The sequence below is a fragment of the Ursus americanus genome, chromosome 24, assembly GCF_024610735.1.
Source record: "Ursus americanus isolate L20-20 chromosome 24, mUrsAme1.1.p, whole genome shotgun sequence".
Classification (NCBI taxonomy): Eukaryota; Metazoa; Chordata; class Mammalia; order Carnivora; family Ursidae; genus Ursus; species Ursus americanus.
Genome location: NC_142150.1, coordinates 40,526,972 through 40,548,398, shown reverse-complemented (window position 1 = coordinate 40,548,398; position 21,427 = coordinate 40,526,972). Strand labels below are relative to the sequence as shown.

The 21,427-nt window shown below is 49.9% G+C and overlaps 1 protein-coding gene across 1 annotated transcript; it reads right to left on the bottom strand.

Moving 5' to 3' along the window:
* Positions 1-4,001: 4,001 nt before the first annotated feature.
* LOC123778381 (solute carrier family 22 member 20-like) lies at positions 4,002-16,070 on the bottom strand. The gene is made up of 10 exons (XM_087855020.1): positions 15,080-16,070; positions 13,638-13,741; positions 11,871-12,025; positions 11,099-11,267; positions 10,120-10,243; positions 8,498-8,613; positions 7,985-8,199; positions 6,238-6,346; positions 5,509-5,712; positions 4,002-4,798 (listed from the first exon to the last, which is right to left on the bottom strand). Exons 1-10 carry the CDS (start codon positions 15,512-15,514, stop codon positions 4,693-4,695), a joined length of 1,737 nt encoding a protein of 578 aa, XP_087711146.1. The 5' UTR covers positions 15,515-16,070; the 3' UTR covers positions 4,002-4,692.
* Between the last annotated feature and the right edge of the window lie 5,357 nt (positions 16,071-21,427).

Sequence of the window (21,427 nt, the reverse complement as noted above, 5' to 3'; positions counted from 1 at the left end):
ATGCCATCACTGTGGCCATGAGAATGAGAGTGCCCCCAATGACAAAAACCAAGGCCCTGTAACCCTTGTCCGGCGGTGGTGGACTGAAAATCTGAATGCCCTTGGGGACCTCAGTCTTCAAGGGCTCAGGTGGCCAGCGCCCCTGATCAGGACTGATGGGGCCTGGGGCACTCCATGGTGGCTTCTCCGAAACAGCTCACCAGAGGGAGCCCAGAGCCTCGGCTAATTTTGGAAATACAAGGAAAACCAGTCGATTTCCTTCTTGATACTGGAGCCAGCTTTTCTGTTCTACTCTCTGCCCTGGGCCAACTGCTTGACTGCAGTGCCGTCGTTAAAGGTGTCACTGGGTGGGCGACCTATTAGCCACATTTTTTTCTTGCCTTCTGGGATGCACCTGGGGAAATCTAATTTTCTCTCACTCTTTCCCCCCCCTTTTTTTTTGGTGCAAAAAAAGTGATTTTATAAAAGCACGGGGAAAGGACCCGCGGGCAGAAAGAGCTGCAATGGGGTCAGGAGAAGTGGCCCATTATATATTTTCTAGTTGAGAGGGGGTTAGGGATAGCGTAAGTGTGTTTTGGAAGCAAGGTTTCCAGGACCTTGAGGGGGCTAGCTACTGTTCTTGAGAAGTCTTTGGTGCAAAAAGGGGCTTAATAAAGCACGGGGACAGGACCCAGGGGCAGGAAGAGCTGCCTGGGAGCCCACACTTCTCTTAGGTAGAGATATTAACTCTCAGACTGATAGCCCCTGGGCAAACTAGCAATTGCCTCCCCAGCATAGAGACTGATATTAATTCCCAGGTCTGGGCAACTCAGGCTGAAGTGGGTCGGGCCTTAACAGCAGTTCCCGTTCCCATACACCTTAAGGACCCCACAACTGTCCTTGTGGGAAAGGTTTTTTGGGCATAATAGGAAACTGTCATGGAGAAAGAGCACGCCCCCTCTATCGATTCATCAAGACACCCAGACAGCCAGTGCCCATCTATTAATGTGGGATCTAGAGTCAGAAAAAGCTTTAAAAAAATCTCAAGAGAGCCTTGCGCAGTGCCCCAGCTTAAGTCTTTCTACCATGAGGGATGTGACAGGAATGGCCTTGGGCGTCCCAACCCAGGCCCTGGGGCCAGCTCAACAGCGAGTGGGCTGTTTAAGCAAAGAGCCAGATCTGGGGGCTTGTGGCTGGCCAGCATGCCTTAGGGGCAGCCGTAGCTGCCAGCTCTCTTGATTCCTGAAGCCGGGAAACTAACTCTGGGACAGGAAAAATGTGAAGAATAACCAGTTCTCCCATTCGCAAGTCCCCAGAGGCATACAGCGAGTAGGAAGTTAGCCTGGGGAAGATTGGCAAAGGGACAGGTGCCCCTGGTTTGGGTAGATACTTTCACGCACTGAGTTAAGGCCTTCCCTGTAGAACCAAGAAGCCTCAGAAGACCTCTTGGTGTGGACTCCGCCAGGCCCCGCGGAGTGATAACAGGGGAGTATCCGAGGTTTGGGGCTTTATCTAACCCCCGTGCCTGAAGACCTCAATCCTAGGAAAAAAGTAGCACAAGAAACAAGTACAAATTGGGTGTCTCTACCCCCATTGCCTTATACGGGAGACTTTTCCTTGTAAATGACCTGCTGATAGGGAAGTCTTTAATGTAATAAATCGTTTCATCCCTCCTGCAACTCCCAGCCCCAAGTAACCAACCTCTCCCATTGCACCCTGGGGGCCAAGCGCTTGTTGGAACGGGTCTGGGAAGGTCCACATACAGTGACTGAGTAACTCCAACAGCGAAGGGCCTGACAGCGAAGCCTGGACGCCTGACATCCCTCTGTGAACCCAGAGAGGACCTCAGACTAGTCTTGAAACGACAAGACACAGATCAGCCTTTTGCCTGCCCTCTCCTCACAGTGTGTGGGGCGTTCACTAAACATCCTCTGTCTCCCGCCGGACCCCTGGCTGGAGTCGGTCTTGCGTTGTGCTCTGAGCCTTGCCTCCTAAATGCCCTAGCCCACTTTCCATCTTCCAGAATAAAGGTCATCAAACTCCCAATGGTGGTGGTTCACACGGAGCCTCACAGGGAAGGCAAACCAGACGCCTGCAGGGGACCCCTTGATAGATCTGGACGAAAGGAGCCTTGACGGCCGCCCCGTCCAATACCCCTGACCCGCAGGAAGTAGCTATGATCGGTCATCGCCCTTTCCCCGAACAGCAGTTAGGGTTACCTCCTCAGAGCGGGGAATGATGAAGGGTAATCGGAAGGCAGGCAGGCAGGGACAAGGGGCCCCCCACCTTAAGAGGAAACCTCCCTTAGAAGGATTTTACACCGCCCTGGAAGGAGCCCTCCACCCTTTCCCATATGACAGATAGGTGACAGAAATCTGATTGGATGACAGGCGCAGGGAGGGTTAATCAGATGAAAACAGCCCGCCAACAAGCCCGTACAAACCCCTAGACGTACAGACTCTGGTGGCAACCCTCTCGGGTCCCCTCCCTTCTCGGGAGCTTTGTACCATCACTTTTCTATCGCGCGATAAACCTTGCCCTGCTGCCCACCAAAAATAAATATATAAAAAATAAAAATAAACGTCGTACAGATTTTGAAGTCATTGAACAAGCAAAATAGGAAATACTAAAGTTATTCATTAAAATTCTGAAAAATTCATATGATATGTGAAATCATATTTATATAGGACTTATTCTTGAACTCAGGTATGATCAAAATATTTAATTTATTTATTTTTAAAGATTTTATTTTTTTATTTTATTTTTTTGTAAAAGATTTTATTTATTTATTTGACAGAGAGCCAGCCAGCGAGAGAGGGAACACAGCAGGGGAGTGGGAGAGGAAGAGGCAGGCTCCCAGCGGAGGAGACCGATGTGGGGCTCGATCCCAGAACGCCGGGACCACGCCCTGAGCCGAAGGCAGATGCTTAACAACTGCGCTACCCAGGTGCCCCTTAAAGATTTTATTTTTAGGTAATCTCTACACCCAATGTGGGGCTCAAACCTACCACCCTGAGAACAGGAGTCACTCATGGGGCACCTGGGTGGCTCAGTTGGTTGGGTGTCCAACTCCTGACTTCGGCTCAGGTCATGATCTCAGGGTCGTGAGATCGAGCCCTGCATTGGGCTCCACACTCAGCAGGGAGTCTGCCTGAGATTCTGTCTCTCCCTCTCCCCCTCCCCCCGTGAGTGTGTCTGTGTGTGTGTGTACATGTGTGCATGTGCACGTGTTCTCTCTCACTCTCTCTCAAATAAATAAATAAATCTTAAAAAAAAAAAGTTGCTCGCTCCACTGACTGAGCCAGCCAGGTGCCCCTGACCAAAATCTTTCTAAACGTAGATTTTCTGAAGCAGTCAAGGGTTATAGTCCACTGTGATATACTACTTTAATCCAATTATGTTCAATTATTATCTGTTTTTAAAAAAGGGATTTTTATTTCTAAAAACAAACAATAATATAATTATAATTCATAATCATAATTCAAACAAGAATCGGATATGGGCTCATTGCTAATACTTAAAGTTGATAAATAAGTAAACAAATAATAATAAACAAATAACATATGAATTAGCAATTGAGAAACTTAGCGAAATTTATTATATTCTATTTAACATCTAACATCAGATGCTAGTAACAAAAACATGAACAGAGCAAGGATCCCGTATGTCTTCTATGTTAGAAAAACTTAGGTGGTGGAAGAAAATATACATTTACACGTCCATGCTGAACAGAGAACCTCAGTGATAACAAACGGACCCCGTGACTTTCCAGAAATTCAGGAGGCTCTTCTCCATACAGTAGCCCTGCGGGGGCTTTCTGGTCGTGGTCTCACGCATGTGTCCTTATATATCAAAAGGACCATTACCAAACTTAGGAGCAGTATCAGTGACTAGCGAGGGTGCTATGTCGACAGCGCTGCAATCCATAGCTTGGACGCACCTGTCCACCACCGGCCGTCGGGAGCTCTGCTCGGTTCTTGGCCTTTCGCAGTCTCAGGCACCTGTGCCGTGATCTGGGCAGTGGGTGCAGCTGGCCCGGGGCTGCACACCGCAGGGCTGGCTGGGTTGTCCACAGGCAGTGTGGGATGTGGCCTTGACCTGTGGCTACTAAGGGCTACGTGGTCCGACAAGAGCCACCGCAGAGGAGACAAAACCCTTGGGGAGGCAGCCTGGGCGATGTTGTCAGCCATCAAGCCATCGTTTTAGATTAACCATAGAAAAAGCGGCTAGACTTGAGAACTACTTCTATCATAAAAATTTCCAAACATCCAAAAGTAGGACGTACAGTGAACCCCTGCTTCAAGCCTGGCACTCACTCTGTGCACGTTTCTGGTATTTTAAAGCACATTCCCAATGTTTCATTTCTTTCCTAAATATTTCCACTTAACATCTTTTTCCTTTTTTAAAAAGGGACATTGGCTTACATAACCTAATGGCACTTCGCAAAATCAGCAGATACCTTCATATTTATTTAAGGCTCATTCTTCATATTCAGATGTCCCTGATTGTCCAATACATGTCTTTTCTCAGTTGGTTTCTAAGTCAAATGACTTAGCTACCTTATAATATTTCCAGATCGCAGCACTATCTTTGCTTTTTCCATTAGATGGTCAAGTGCGGTGCCACAGCATTTCCTTGGCAAGACCCTTCACATTTCAAAATGCCCGCAAGTTGGGAAGAGAGGCGGGGTCGTTCAGTGTGGGTCCAGGGAAATCACACTGTGCATTCTACTTTTGGCTTTTCTGGGAGAAGTGAGACCAATCCATTCTTGGTGGTATTTTCATTGACGTTTCTTTGCTTGTCACGAGCCATTTTCACTCTGGGCAAGGAGAGGCATAGAACAACATGCTCTGAGTAGAAAAGCGAGAGCTTCCTAGGTGGAAGGGCTCTTGGGTCTCTGTCACTGCCCTGAGAAGGAGGGGCCTGCTCGTCTCAGAAGGAGGATGAAATGGAGAGGCAGAGCTGCCCCCAGGCCAGCCCAGCCCATCTGGAGCAGAGCCCCACCAGCCTGCAGACACACCCAAGCCCAGCCCAGACCCGCCAAGCCACAGACAAGGAAACCACTCGCAAAGAAGTGTTCCGTGCGTAGGTCAGATGACCGTTGTCCTTCTAAAAGAGAAGGCATGGCTGAAATTCTTCTGGAAGAACAGACTGACCTCACTTGGTCACCACCACGTGGTTTTGCAGCCATAGGATATAGGTGAGAGGAGGGACTTTAGCCAGGTGACAGGTCCCCTCCGCATATAAAGTGATGATGTATTTAATAAAAGGAGAATTTGGCAGCATTGTAGATGGCCTCCCGCGTGACTTACCTCCAAATGCTTCAACAGGCTCCAGACAGTCCCCTCCAAGTTTAATACACCTGAAGCCATTATTCCATTGACAGATGGAGGGGCAGGGGCAGTGGGAGCTCCCCGAGCCCCAACATGGGCCCAGAGGGTGCCCCACTCCTATCAGGGCAGCAAGCACCCCAGCAGACCCATTCCCCCTGCTCCAAGGACTTTCTGAGATGAGCAGGAAGGGTCCTACCTCTGCTCTGTCTCCTGGATGGTGTTCAGCAATGGCTGGTTCTTCGTCTCCACTAGGAAGGAGGCTGCTGCAGCCGCCAGGAGAGGGACCAGGCCGAACATCACAGGCTGCAGCCCTGGGCTGTGGTTGCCTAGGATGTAGACCAGGGGGGACAAGAGGGAGCCCAGGCGGGTGCTGAAGATCCCGGCACTCATCCCTATCTGCCTGCGGTGAGAGAGAGCATAGGAAGGGTTGGGACCCTGCATGCCCATGAGAGATAAGAAGGCTGCGTGGCAAAGGGCCAGATCTTGGTAGGGGCCATGTGGGGGCACATCACGGGGAAGGGAACATTCATCTCAGACGTGGCCCTGCAGGATGCTTATTGGGAACCACAATAATAATGGAAAAACTGACAGCTAACATTTGCTGGGCACGTGTTCTGTGCGAGGCACGGTTCCAGCACTCGACATCCTCAACTCCTTGATTTCCTGCCACTATCTAGGATATTTACATTTTTCTCAAGTTATAGAAATGAGACCATTTATGGAGTGCCTGCCAAGCTCCAGTCACTATTCCAAGAGCAAAGTCCTATGATAACCAAAATCACGATAAAATAGTGACATGAACCCGCTCCTTTGAGATGTGACACCACAAAACCATTTCCGAATGGAGGCTGGTTTCCCAAGTGGTCCAGCTCTGAGGGGCAGAGGCCGCCCTCTTGGTCCCAGAGACGCCGATCTATCTTCTTACCTGACTTCGGTGGGGAAGAGCTCCATGGTGAAGAGGTAGAGACAAGTAAAACAGCCGGCCAGGCTCCCTTTTCCTAATAAACAGAGGATCATCTGAAAGGTATTCATGTCTGAGAGAAGGCAGAGGGTGGGGTGTAGACAAAAGGGAGTTAATGAAATGTCAATGCAATCACCTGTTCTGACAGCTCAATGTGTCAAGCCCCTCCCTGCCTCAGGGCCTTTGCATTCGCGTTCTCGCTCCTCAGCGTGCTCTTCTCCCACTATTCACCCGCTTATTTCTCATCCTTCTTCAGATCTCAACTCAAATGCTACTTTGGCAAAGAGGTTTCCCTGACCCCGTTCACTGGACGGAGCCCACCGTATATTCCCTGACTCCCCAGACATCTCGGAGGCAGATACCAAATGCAATTGATACAATGAAGCAATTGGGTACCGTCTGTCTCCCTGAGCCCTCTGTGCTCCTTGAGCCTGGGTCTGGTCTGAGCCCAGGGTAGGCAGGTGCTCAAGAAATAGCTGTGGGAGGGGCGCCTGGGTGGCACAGCGGTTAAGCGTCTGCCTTCGGCTCAGGGCGTGATCCCGGCGTTGTGGGATCGAGCCCCACATCAGGCTTCTCCGCTATGAGCCTGCTTCTTTCTCTCCCACTCCCCCTGCTTGTGTTCCCTCTCTCGCTGGCTGTCTCTATCTCTGTCAAATAAATAAATAAAATCTAAAAAAAAAATAGCTATGGGGTGCCTGGGTGGCTCAGTCGGTGAAGCGTCTACCTTCGGCTCAGGTCATGATCCCAGGGTCCTGGGATCGAGCCCTGCATCGAGCTCCCTGCTCATCAGGAGGCCTGCTTCTCCCTCTCCCACTCCCCCTGCATGTGTTCCCTCTTTGGCTGCCTCTCTCTGTCAAATAAATAAATAGAATCTTAAAAAAAAAATAAAGAAATAGCTGTGAATAAGTAACAACCAAACAAAGTTGGTATTTTCAGATGAGGAAGGGGGATTTGGGGAGGGAGGGACGCTGAGATTAGCCCTGTCCTGGGGAGTCGGGGAGGTGACTGCCCCACGGACAGAGTGTTCTCATCAGTAAAATGATAGATGTGCCAGTCTTCAACACACCTCTCACTTGCAGGATTCTAGATTTCTGTGATTCCTACGACCATCTCAGGTTAGTATCCCTTGCTACTAGATCCCAGAAGGTTGAATTTATATCTTTATAAATGTACATATATGATGACAACTAAAACTTATTCATCGTTTGCCATGAGCCAGGCACTAGGATGAGAACTTTTACACATGATCTTTTATGATTTGTTAAAAAAATTATTGCAAACATATGGAAAACTATAGAGGTTGATATAACAAAAACACCCATGAAGCCATCATGTTGTTTTCCCCAATGTTAACACCTATTAGCTGTGTGACCTTGGACAAGTCACTTCACCTCTCTGTGCTTTATTTATTTATGCTTCAGTTATAAAAGCACTTCATGGAGTTCTTGGGATGATCAGATGAGTTGATCCATGTGAAGTGCTAGCGCAGGGCCTGGCATGCAGTCCATCCCAAAAAAGGGCCACTTAATTATTCTTCCTAAACAACTCTGAGGGTCAGCTGAGGGTAAGTGAGTCAACTTGTCCACGATCACTGGAAACCACTTAAAAACAGGTTCATCTGGTTCTCTAGTCTGCTCTGAATCATCAAACCCGACCATGCTGTCCTTCATATCGGAAGAGAATTTTCACGAGACCCAGAAGAAAACCTCACCTTGAGGAAGAAATGCGGTGACAAGGATCACGCAACCGGCCACCAGCAGCAGGGAGACAGTGGTGATTCGGCGGCCAAAGTAGCCCATACTCAGGCCTGTCAGCAGCTTCGTGGGTATATCCACAACTGAAAACACCACTTGGGTCCAGTAGATGTTGAACCCAAATTTCTGCACATCTAAACCCAGCCCATAGAAGGAAAAGCCTGCAGAAAACCTGGAAGAGAGAAGGTGCCAGCAATTTACTTCATACTCCAGAGGTGGCCCATGGTTTGCCTTTCTTTTCAATGGAAGGAGTCTCTCCAGCCTTTCGGCCACGGATGGGAGGCGACCCTATTCTAGAACCAAATCCTCTCGGGTTCCAGACTTTGCCAGGTTTCCCCACCTTCTCAGATGGCTTAGCCACGATCTGTTACCTGCATCTCTGTTTCAAGCCAGTGGGGCAACAGGGCATGACAACTCAGGAGCAGGTTTCAGGTGAATGCCTCGGGGTCACTCTTTGGGGCCCCACTCACCATCCCAGGGCGATACAGCAAGTCGTCCTGCAGAGTCCCGGAGTGCGGAAGAGATCTAGGAAGAATGGGGACTCCTTCACAGCGGCCGTGTCCTCCTGCACGTGGATCCTTACCACCTGGCAGGAAAAGAGCAGAGTGGGGATGCCGGGAGGAAGGGCTCTGGCCCTTAGTCCTTCCACTTTCTGATGCCATACAGTTACTTGATTCCTCCCGCATTGGCCAATTCCTTCACACACACCTCCAAGGAAAAATAGAGGGCTTCACATTCTGGGTGTGTGTTCTCTTAGGTAGCAACTTCTCCTTTTAACTAGTTTTTCTGATGGTCAACAATGACTGTCATTTACTGACTTGTTATGTGCCAGATGGGGGTCTAAGTACTGGATGTGAGCTAACTTATTTAATGTAAGGGAGATTCTATTGTCTTTTTTACAGATGAGGAAGCTGAAGCTCAGAAGGTTCAATAACGCCAGAGATCGCAGAGCTATACGTGGAGAGCTGGGAGTCAAACCCAGGTGAACGGCCCCAAGCCTGGGATCTTAGCCATTATTTTGCTTCTTCATGTTCATAGTTAGAAAGGTCCCTGACTTCCCTTTCTCTAGCACCACTCCCAATTCTGACTCTCCAGAAGCAACTGCCTTCTACTCTTCTAGGTGTTTCTTCTCATATTTATCTCCTATTTCCAGATAAAATGCTATACTGCTATGGCTCAATTTTCCAACTTTAGATTGATTTATACTAAGAAAGAATGAGGATTTAACCCTCTTACTCTACCACCTCTGACCTATACCTTCCCTTCTGTAATTCTCCCAATGTAAATCTCATTCAGAGTTGAACCATGTAGTGTACTCTGATTATATTTCTGTGACATGACTTTTTGATTTTCCTGGAGTTACTAATTGCCTCTTTTGTGCATTTGCTTGCTTATATTCTTTTTTTTTTTTTTTAAGATTTTATTTATTTATTTAACAGAGAGATAGCCAGCGAGAGAGGGAACACAAGCAGGGGGAGTGGGAGAGGAAGAAGCAGGCTCATAGCGGAGGAGCCTGATGTGGGGCTTGATCCTAGGACTCCGGGATCACGCCCTGAGCCGAAGGCAGACGCTTAACGACTGCGCCACCCAGGCGCCCCTGCTTGCTTACATTCTTGATTTCTTAAGTACTTTGCACAAATTTACCCCCAAATTCTTCGATAGAACACAAAACTCCTGCTAGTAAGATTAAGTATGACAAACAATCCACCAGCATCAATTTTTTCTTCACGAAAGGCCTCCGGCATATGTCTATTCTTTTGCTTCAGTACAGACTGATTGTTCTCTAGGTTCTCTATACAACTCTTTCCCTTCCTCTTTCCCTTTCTCCTATTTCGGATTTTCTATTTCCTGGATTCCCTGGTTTACATTCTTGTTTTGGTGGAATGTACCCTGCGGTAGCTTCTGAGAAAGGGCGTAACAGGACAATTTTCCCACAGGTCCTCTGGTTATCTGATGGTGACAGCTACTACTTCTGGATGTAGAAACTTACCTCTTTGTTCACCCTCGGCAGGCCAACGTAAGCCCTCCCTGAGAATTACCACCAGGTCCGGAGGAAGGGTTCAGGTAGTGTGTGGGTTCCCTTTGCGCATACCTCTGGAGTGAGTTTCCTCCCCTGCTCCTTTCTGCCATTTAATCTTGCCACAGTCTGCAGATTTTTCACAGCCTTGTCAATTTTGTTGTGGGTGATGAGCCAACAAGCTGATTCTGGCAGGCCCCTAATAGTGAGAGGGAATGGGGTGAGGGAAGGAGTGATCTGGAGGCGTGATCAGACAGGGCCCAGCCTCCTGCCCACCCCTAACCCTGACCGGCGGGAAGTGCCACGGGATCTCCACCCACGGTACACACACAAGTCCTGGGCTCACTGTCCTGATCACCATAGGTCAAGGGCTGGCCCACTAGAAAACAGGGAGATCCAAGAGAAAATCCCAAAAAGCAAAATGGGAGGAATAAGGAGAGCAACTGTGAACGGGCTAGGGGTTGTTTCCCCCATTTTCCTTTTTGTCACATCACAGGATACAGACGCAGGCACGTGTTTGTTTTTGCAAAAGTATCCCCAAGTTGGACGCATCTTCTGTTACCTGCATTTCTCACTTAATGCTACACTCCCAGTGTCTCTTGCGGCACTAGTGTGGCCCCTCGTTGTCATTTTTGTGAGAGTTCTTACTGTCACTGTGGCTCTGGATTTATATGGTAAACCTCTTCTCACTGGCTGAGTGGAGTGGCCAGAAATCTTCAAGTCTGACCTCATGAGGCATTGCATAGACCCGAGTGAGCCTGGGGCTTATGAGGGGCCTCACGCTCGCTCAGGTGTGAATTTGGTACGGGGTCAAATGTGAAGCCACTTAGAAGCCAAGTGGCACAGGACTGTTCACCAAGGATGGTATGGAGAGAAAAAAAAAATCAAATGAAGACACCTCATGTACCAAGGGTCCTCCCTCCTCTCCTTAAGGAGGTCAGATCTCCGCAGACCCAAGCTGGAGTGAGCTCTGAGGTCAGCAAACACTTCCCACGAAGACAGACCAGACAAGGCAAGCGTGCCCAGTACGCTGTGCGTCTGGGAGCTGACGTACCAGGAATACAGAAGAATGATCACGTAGGCGACGGATACGGTGCCCTGTAGCCAGCGCCACTGCCGGATGAGGTAGGCCAGGCCCGAGAGGACCACCTGGCCCAGTGTGATCATATACATGGCGTAGATATTGACCAGCGTCCGCCTGTGCGTCGGGGTCCACTCCATGGCTAGGGATGACAAGTTAGGCGTTGCTGGTAATCAGCTCCACAGGGCTGGGGACAGAGGTCAGCCTGGGTCAGTCAGGGACAGGGACCGCAGGCAGTGGTCCTGTGGAACTTTCCCCGGAGGAACCCAGTTGAGGGGTGGGCTCTGATCGTGCTCGGTGCCACACAGGACACACGGTCCCTAGCAACTTCTGCCATCTCGTTTGATCTTCGTAAGACCCCCTATGCAGCCGCTCCCCCTTCACACGCAAGGAACATGTCACTGGGGCTGGGAATTTGAGCCTGGGGTGCGTAAGCCACTACCTTAAAATAGCTAACGTTTCTTGAGGTCTTCGTGGGTGCCAGGGATCATTCTGTAAGTATGTGTGGGAGGAGGAAGGTACTATCATTATCACCCATATTACAGATGGGGACACTGAGGCCCAGGCAGGTTAACGGAAGTGCCCCCCACCCCCCGCCCCAGGTCGCACAGCGGTGGGTGGAGGAGCCGGGGCTCCGCAGGGACACTCACTGAGGCCCAGGCAGGTTAACGGAAGTGCCCCCCACCCCCCGCCCCAGGTCGCACAGCGGTGGGTGGAGGAGCCGGGGCTCCGCAGGGACACTCACTGAGGCAGAGGCTGGTGATAATGATGCCGGTCATCGCCATCCCGCTCAGGAAGCGGAGCACGCAGTAGGCGGGGAAGCTGGGCGCCAAGGCGGCGCTGGTGCCCATGGTGATCATTAGCAGTGTCCCGCTCTGCAGTGCCGTCTTGCGCCCACACCTGCAGCCAGGGAAGGTTGAGCAGAAGAGGACCAGGATCTGTTCTGTATCGAACAAGATCACTCTTCCCATCGATTTGAGGGTAACAGAAGGGGTCAAGGGTAGGAAGAAGCAGGGTGGCTCCTTCAAAGGGTGTTCAGCCAGCCAGGTGCAGGATGAACGAGGCTGCTCCCAGAATGGTAGCCTAGGGGGTGGCGAAGGGAGGAGGTGGGTCCTGGTCTATGATGATGACGGAGCCAACAGGGTTTGCTGCTGTACTGGAGAGGAGGGGAGAGGTGGGGGAGGGAAGGGATGGGAGAGGGGGAGCCAAGGGAATGTCTCAAAAGGGATCAGGAGAAGAGGTGGGTTCACACAGTCTGGAGGTCATTCCCACCCCCTACCTGGGCTCTGTCCAGAGGTGGGTGCTATGGACCTGGAGCTCTACCCTGGATGCCCTGTGGCTCTCAGCTGTCTGAATACAAGATACTAGTTGGCCAGGTTGCAGGCCCCTTGTTACTGGAGACTGGCCTTTAAGGCAAGAGCTCCCTGCCAGCCCCATGGAGATGACTTAGTTTCCTCCTTTCACCTCTGGGTAGGGTCGGGGTGAGGACAGAGCCTGGGGCTTCCAGGTGGCCTCCTTTCCAATGAGCAAGGCCTTTGCTTTACTAGTCCCTCCTGCCCAAAGCTTAAGGCTGGGCATCCCAGCACAGGGGCGACTGGGGCCGCTGGGTGACTGGGAGAGCCCCTCAATTGTACAGAAATGGCCCAAGAGCTAAGTGAATCTTCTACGGTTTCATAGAGGGGGAGAGCCCAGCTCCGCTGATGTCCTCTTGAAATCCTTTCTGCCGCAGTGGGGTGGGGGGAGTACGCATCCAGCAGGCTGGCAAAAATCACGAGAGATAAAAGGCTCAAGGTACCCAGGGCTGGCTTTCTCAGAAATGTGCCCTGGTCTGTTCAGCTTTAACCAGGATTATCTGTCCAGATGTGGCATCGAGCACAGAGCTCCTTCCTCACGGGAACATAATCGTCACTTCCGAGAACATTGACTAAATGTCCGAGCTGGAATCAGTTTTCCAGAGGACCAGTGGCGCTAAGCCTCATTTCATCTGTAAAATGGGAGCAGCTCCCCAGGACTGTTGGGAGGATGTGCGAGAGCGCTCAGGAGAACTAGCTGTTCACAACAGTAATGATCATCACGGGGCTCCTGCTCCCTGGGGAAGCGACCTGGGGAGGCAGCCCTGCGGGGAAATCGTGGTTGGCAGAAATGAGACCACGGACCCAGCTTCATCACCTTTCACACGACGAAGGCGTTCTGCCACGTGACAAGCAGAGAGTAATTTGAGATTCATGATTGCAATTCACTGCAGAACAAAACAGGGAGCCACATCGGGTGCATGGCCAGGGACTGTCTTCTAGAAAAGTGGGGTGTCCAGGACCCGGGCAGGGAGGGGTGAGTGCTCTACCCTGGCCCCTGTGTTTGAAGTGTTGGATGGCACCCTGGCTGTCTGGCGGGGAGAAGGAAATGGGGGGTCTTCTCAAGTGGAGTCCTGAGACTTTGAGGATAGTGTGGGGATAGCGTGAACTCTAGCCTAGTTGGAAGCTTCTGGAAACTTCCTCAGGCCTCCTCCCCTCACCTGTCAGAAAAGATGCCGAAGGCGATGGCTCCCACCAGCTGTCCCGTCATGTATATGGACTGGGCGATGGACTTCAGTGACTTGTGCTCGCACACCAGGTCCCACTGGGGGAAAGAGAGAGAAGTGTCAGCAGGTGGCTCGTGCAGCCTCACCATGTGGCTTCCAGAGAATCCTAAGAGCTGCCTCGTCACCTCGTACACGCTGACAGTCCCACAGCTCGCCCTTAAGCCCATAACGCTGACGTCATGAGCACTGGCTCTTTTATTTTAAATGGCACAAACCTCTATATCAATGTCACCGTGATGAATGAAGCACATTATCCCAGATGTTTTATAAAACCCATGGTCCCAAGTCTTAGGAAACCTCTACCCTAAAAAAAGATGACCAAGACAAATCTAGACCCAGTTTACTTGAAATGCTTCATTTTTTCCTTCTTTCTGCTCTCATTTCATTCAGCTGTCTGAGAAATTTGGGGGAAAACAAGAAAACAGGCATGACTGGTGGCTCAGTCAGTTAAGCGTCTGCCTTCAGCTCAGGTCATGATCCCGGGGTCCTGGGATCCAGCCCTGCATCGGGCTCCCTGCTCGGCGGGAAGCCTGCTTCTCCCTCTCCCTCTCCTTCTGCCCCTCCCCCTGCTTGTGCTCTCTTGCTCTCTGTCAAATAAATACATAAAATCTTTAAAAAAAGGAAACAAAGAAAATGGATGTCATGTTGATTCTTCTGACTGCTTTGCAAATAGCTAAGTGAGGGCAAAATAAAACCATCAGACCAAGTGAGGGGGTGTGAGGGACGGAGCAACCAAACATGTCTGAACATCTTACACACACAGAAAACTGGTGGGCAGAATCTGGGGCCACTCTATGATCCTACAGTCCCACCTCTGGGCGTGCACCCAGCAGAAACGAACACCTGTGTCCACCCCAATTCATGTACAAGAAGGTGCGTGACTATGATATTCATAAGAGCCCCAAACCGGAAACAGCACGGGTGCGTTTCATCGGTAGAACGGACATATACCCTGTGGCATATTCGTGCAATGGAATGTTCCACGGCACTGAGAAATATCAAGTCCCAAAGCATATACCAACATGGATGACTCTTAAAAATCTCTATTGAATGAAAAAAATCCCAAGACACTGAAGAACACATACTCTATGATTCCATTCGTGTAAAACTCAAGCATAAGCGGGACCAAGTGATGGTGACAGACGTCTGAATGGTGGTTATACTCGGAATGGGGGGGGGAGGAGTGATGCAGAAGGTTACAAGGGAGCCTTCAGGGGTTCTAGACATACCCTGTATTTCGATCTGGCGTTTACATTTGTAAAATCCATCCAGCCGCACGCTTACTTTGAGCATCTAACAGAATAAGTTATATCTCCATTAAAATAAAACAAAAAAATCATCTGAAGACCCAGCGTTCAGCTGCAGCTTTACCTCACCTCGGACACGATCGAGGAGGCCACACTCCGGTCATACACCCACCCATCCAGGCAGGCCTCGGTGTCCAAGCTCAAAGCGGAGGTGTCATTGAGGTTTGAGATCTGCCAGTGGGGCTCAGAGAACCTCAGGCACGGCTCCGGCTTCTGGTCCTTGTCCAGCGGGATGAAGGCTCCCAGCAGGTCGCCCTCGCCGACACCGCCCGGGACATGAGACCCGTTGGTCCAGTTGGCCGGCCGGCAGTGATGGCCTAGGGTCATGGCTGTGAAGTTCTGCAGGAAGCTATGACAGGCGATCAGGACGGCAGGGAACAGAAGGAGAGCAGTCTGGAAGATCTGGAAGTTCCCCATGCCGCCAATGGTGTGGAGCAACTCCGAGAACCCCATGGTGCTCTCTCCACCACAGCTGTGACAGAACATTTCCACACACACGCTCATGGCCTATGTTATATACTCTCTCACCTCCTTCTAGTGGGTTCTTGGGAAAGAGCTTCCGGGCGTTTCTCCAGAGCCATGATATCATCACACTTTATTTGTCCTCCATCAGGAAATAAGATGTTTCTACATAAAAATATTTCTTCAAGGAATAAACTTTTCACATGACCATTTAAATGGAAGCCTTCCAGGTACGGTCCCTGCGTCTTAATTGCATAAGTCGGTTGTCAATATTTACGGAAGACCTGCGGACTGGTTACCCTTCCCAGGCTCACAGGCATCATTACGGCCGTGTGTGTGGCAAGAAAAAGTGGTAAATTTTCGGGCGCCTGGGAGGTTCACTCGGTGAAGCGTCTGCCTTTGGCTCAGGTCATGATCTCGGCGTCCTGGGATGGAGCCCTGCATCAGGGTCCCTGCTCAGTGGGGAGTCTGCTTCTCTTTCTCCTTCTGCTGCTCCCCCTGCTTGTGCTCTCTCTCTCTCTGTGTCAAATAAATAGATAAAATCTTTTTAAAAAAGTGATAAATTCTGAGTCAGCCTTGGTTAAGATGAGAGGCAAAACCGTGGGCCAGGGTCAAACTCGCACACGAGACAGAGCCAGGCCAAGGTCAAGGCCTGAGTAATTGGGCTGGTAAAGACACAAGGAGCCACTTTCAGATTTAAGGTTTATCACTTACACAGACAGTGAGAAAGCGAATAAGCCAAAGGTGTCAGCTCCCTGAGGCTCTTGTCCTATGTATCAAAAAGGATGACCTTGAAACCAAAGGGGTTCAGGGTTCTGCAAGGTGAGTTGTGGGGTGCCCTGCAGCTGAGAAGCCTGCTCCAGACTACGGCTGAGTGCTTTTATATCCTGCAGCTCTCTCCTGAGGGGGGTGGTCAGAGGCCTCAGACCACATCAGAACACGGAGGCGACAGGAAAGTCTCATGATGCTTCCGGGTACATAGGTGGGGGAGGGGCAGATGGCCACGTGGTGGCTCCCACAGTCCTCCCACCCTCTGGTGTCCCGGAGGACCACAGCTTCTTCCCCAGAATCAGACGAGCTGTGGTTCAAGCTTCTGTCTGCGGGGCCTGTGTGGACATGTGTGGGGCCACCAGGGGGCCATGGCCAACACATTCCCCCAAAACTCCACCCCCGACCTTCTACTTGCAGCCGAGGCCACCCCATCAGAGACTGAAATTAATTGTATGGATAGGGGCTTGAACCAAGTACTTTTTCAATTTTTAAAATTGTGATTAAAAAATTGTGATAAAATACACATAAAATTTGCCATCTTAACCATGTTTAAATGCACAGTTCAGCGGTATTAAGTACATTCATAATGTTATGCAACCATCGCTAGTGTCCACCTCTATAACTCTTCACCTTGTCGAACTGAAATTCTGTCTCCATGAAACACTAACTCCCCATCCCCCACACCCCCTGCCTCTGGCAACCATCCTTCTACTCCCTGTCTCTATGATTTTGACCACTCTAAGCACCTCATATAAACGGAGGAATACGGATTTGGGTTTTTGTGACTGGCTTATTTCACTTCGCATGATGTCCTTGTGGTTATCCACGCTGTAGCGTGTTCAGAATTTCCTTCCTTTTAAGGCTGAATAATTTTCCGTTGTCTGTCTATACCATTTTCCGTTTATCCGTTCATCCATCAGTGGACACGTGGTTTGCTTCCACATTTTAGCTCTTGTGACTAATGCTGTCAATAACCCTGGATATACAGATATTTATTGGATGTCCCGCTTTCAGTTCTTTGGGGCGTATACCCAGAAGTGGAATGGTTGGATCATTATGTAATTCCATTTTTAATGTTTGGAGGAACCGCCATACCGCTTTCCACAGTGGCCGCCCCATCTTACGTTCCCACCAATAGTGAGCAAATGTTGCAATTTCTCCACATCCTCGCCAACGCCTGTTATTTTATTTTGCTGATAGCAGCCATTGAATGCATGTCGGGTGGTGTCTCATTGTAGTTTCCACGTGCATTCCCCTGATGATCAGTGATGTTGAGCACCTTTTCATGTGCTCATTTATTGGCCATTTGTCTGTCTTTAGAAAATGTCTATTCGAGTCCTTTGCCTATTTTTGAATTGTGTTGTCTTTGTTGGGAGTTTTAGGTGTCCTCTATCTATTCTGGATATCCATCCCACCTCAGATATATGAGCTGCAAATATTTTCTCCCATTCTGTGGGTTACCATGGACCAACTCTGCTTTCCTCGTCTGAGAAACCATCAGACTAGAGTAGGCACGGCTGCCCCTCTGTGAGCTGCCCAGGCCTACACAGCCCAGTCCCCATTCACAGCCAAGCCAGCAAACAGGTCATCGAACAAATAATGCAGCAAGAGAGCCTTGCAGCCACACACCTCACCTTGACAAGCCCACAGGAAGTGCAGGGCAATGTGATTGCCCATTGCCACCTGTGCTGGAGAGTTCAGAGCAACCGGTCTGTGAGAAACATAAAAACCCATTCAACAATAACAAGAGGAAACCAAAGGGACCGAGCCGATGTCCAGAAAGTTCGTCTTGTTCTGTCCTCCTGGATGGAGGCTGCTCCCTCTTGGATTCAGTAGTTGGTGGCAGGTGTCTGATTAAGACTTTTCATTAGGGGCACCTGGGTAGTTGAGCGTCCAATCTTGATTTCTGCTCAGGTCATGATCTCAGGGTCATGAGATCGAGCCCTGCGTTGGGCTCCATGCTGGGCGTGGAGCCTGCTGAAGATTCTCTCTCTCTCTCCTTCTGCTCCTCCCCTCACCCCCAAAAAGACTCTTTATTAGTCAGTGGTCCAGTTGAGGGTGGCAGCGAATGGCTGGGTTAAACTGGCCAGATGTCCCATGAACAAGAGCCGAGAGAAAGAGATTAGCGTCCCTATCTGTGACATGACCTTCCAGATGTAAGGTGTTCCCTTCCTCCCACAGTCCCGCCACCCCCATGCCTGGTCCTCAACAATCACGTCGCCCTTTTCCAGTCTTCTCCATGTCTTACCATTTGCCCAGGCTTGTCCCCAGGGGACTCAGCGGTTTCCTCCTTCTGTCCCATGTACCATCCTAAATCATCTCCCACTGCCCGCCTCGTGGGCCCTGCTGGGTCACCTTAGGAGTCTCCACCTCTCATTTGTGGCCATTAGCATCAGAATCAACACTATTAATTGCCCAAACCAGTGAGCATAGTGGCCGCAAAAGAAGCACCAGGTGACAGTCCCCCATCCCCACCGCCTTTCTGTGCTACTTGCAAATGCTAGCAGCCCGGGTGCCCAGGGCTGGACATGCGAAGGGAAAAGTAGAAGGTGGCAGGTTCATTATGTGGTTTGGCCTCTTAGAGCCAGTCTGGGCCTCCTCGCCCCTCCCCAACTTCAAAATCAAGCACTCTATTAAAGCTAGGGAACTCTTTGGGGGGAACCACTGAATTTAAAGCTGGGTGCGCTGCCCCAGGCGCCGAACCCCGGACATCCAATTGCCTTTTCCAGTGTCTCTTTTAAAGCCCACTTTTTGGTGGCACCTGCCGCCAGGCAGCCCAGGCAGTATCAGCACGTTGATCCAGTTCATGTTGCGTGTGGGTCATGGAGACGGGGTTGTGGGCCTGGTGACGTCTTCCGATCCTCCCGTTGCCAGGCTCCAGGCTGACTGCCCCTGGGTCAGTGAAAATGTAACCAGGTGCATTGTGGGGGCTGCTTTCTGGGGCCGCACCACAGCCCACGGCTCTGCCCAGACAGCCAAGTTCCCTTCCCAGGTACAACTGTCAGCAGCAGTGGCCCGGACCCCATCAGCCCTTACCATAGCTGATCTGCCCTCAGCTGACCTTTCCTGATCTTGCCCTGCCCAGGCGATCCTTGATACTCGGATCCCGGGCACATCGCAAACCATCTCCCTGCAGCCACGACTTAGAGATGCTCAGAAGACTGTTGTCCCAGGCTCTTGAAAACTAGTGCCCTGGCTGGTCAGTGCCTTTGGAGGTTAAGGTAGAGAAGTCTGGGGGCTATTTGCCAGTCACCGTAAAGATGATTATAGGGGACCGCAGGCAAATGGAATCCTGTTTAAACAGTTCACTCTTGTATCATCGAGAACTTGTCGTCACTTAGTTTCTGGCCAGTATTTTTGGTTTGTGGTTGTTTCCCATGGACTGTGACCTATAACCTCACGATTATTCTTACTTTTCATAGGAACCTTCCTTGTTAGGATGTTTATTAGAGAAAAACAACTTGAAGTTATGTATTGCCTTTGTCCTGCCCAACCCATGGTAACTACTCCACCAACCAGGTGTTCGGAGTACAGCCAAAATTAACCCTCGCAACTGGCTCAAGTTTTATACGTTTTCTTGCTGGCTAGGAAAACTATTTCTAGACCAGTGATTCTCAACCCCAAATAATGACATCAGCATCCCTGGGAGTGGCCTGACCTAACACTGATATTTTTTAAAAGCATGCAAGTGATTCCAGGATTGAGAATCACAATTTTAAATTTTCTTTAAAAATAAAAAATATGGGTGTTTATCACGGATTTGTTTTTAAAACTGTTAAAAAAAAAAAGAAGCCACTTTCCCCAAATAGAGTCACTTGTGCTAAGCCCCACACCAGCAAACCAAGACTTATTACCTAACCTAACTGCCGTTTTAGCCTCTCCTACGAGTGGAATTTTAAACCAGAGTGGCATTTCCCGATCGCACTAGTGAGGTCATCTGCTAGACAGACCCCCGTCCTTCCCCCCAAAGGAAGGTGACTATAATAATCCTTTCTTTCGTCTCTGACTTCCATGTTGCTGCCTAAAAAAAGCTTTTTGCCTTAAAAAGTCTTCCATGTTGTACAGCTCCTTGGAGCTCCTTTGTATTTGCCAGGCGGGATGCCGCCCAAGTCCTGAATCATTGAATAAAGCCAATTAGATCTTCAAATTTAATTTGGCAGTAGTGACGGGATCCGAAGCCAAACGCCTTTTTTTTTTTTTTTTTAAGTAGGCTCCACGCAACAGGACGCTACTGACGGAGCCAGCCTGGCATCCCCAAAACCAAACTTCTGATGCCATTTGGGGACAATGAGAAACATGGGGGTGGTACCCTAAAACCTCTTTTTTGAGTTCTCTTTCTTGCTGTTTCTGACGCTACGGGTAAGTTCCTCTTGGTTCCGAGCTCCTGCTCTAATCGGCTTTCGGATGCGGGACAGGTCAGCCTGAGCTGACAGGTGGTTCTGCCCAGAGCCGAGCCTCCAGCCTTTTAGACTGCGATTCCCAGATTTTCGAGTGGAACACACCCTGCCCTTAATTCTTTCTGAAGATCCACATGGGAACTGTTAGTGGCAGTCCCCAGTCCCCAGTTGTTGGGGTCTGCTGCTTCGGTTCTTTCCCCAGTTCGAGGTTCCAAGGGAATTGTTGGGGCTGTGCAGAGGCCATTGGCTGGGCCAGGACGTAGTAACGTGTCTCGGTTACTGCTCATCTATTAAGGTGCACGTGTTTCCTTGTCTTGTCCCGTATCGATAAAGGCTGTTGCTCATGAGAACTCCGGAAGTCAAAAAAGTCCACCAAAATTGGTGGGCAGTTAAAGCCTTCGTTTGTTTGTTTATTTACTTACTTATTTTTAAATTATTATTATTTTTCATTTAAAGCATTTAAAAGCTGTTAGAACACTTGCCGCCTAACCCAGAGACTGTTAGGATAAGCCGGTCGCGTCCTGCACTGTTGGTGGGAATGCAGGCTGGTGCAGCCACTCTGGAAAACAGTATGGAGGGTCCTCAAAAAGCTGAAAATAGAGCTACCCTACGACCCAGCATTTGCACTACTGGGTATTTACCCCAAAGATACAAATGTAGTGATCTGAAGGGGCATATGCACCCCAATGTTTATAGCAGCAATGTCCATAATAGCCGAACTATGGGAACAGCCCAGATGTCTATTGACAGATGAACGGATAAAGAAGGTGTGATACACACACACACA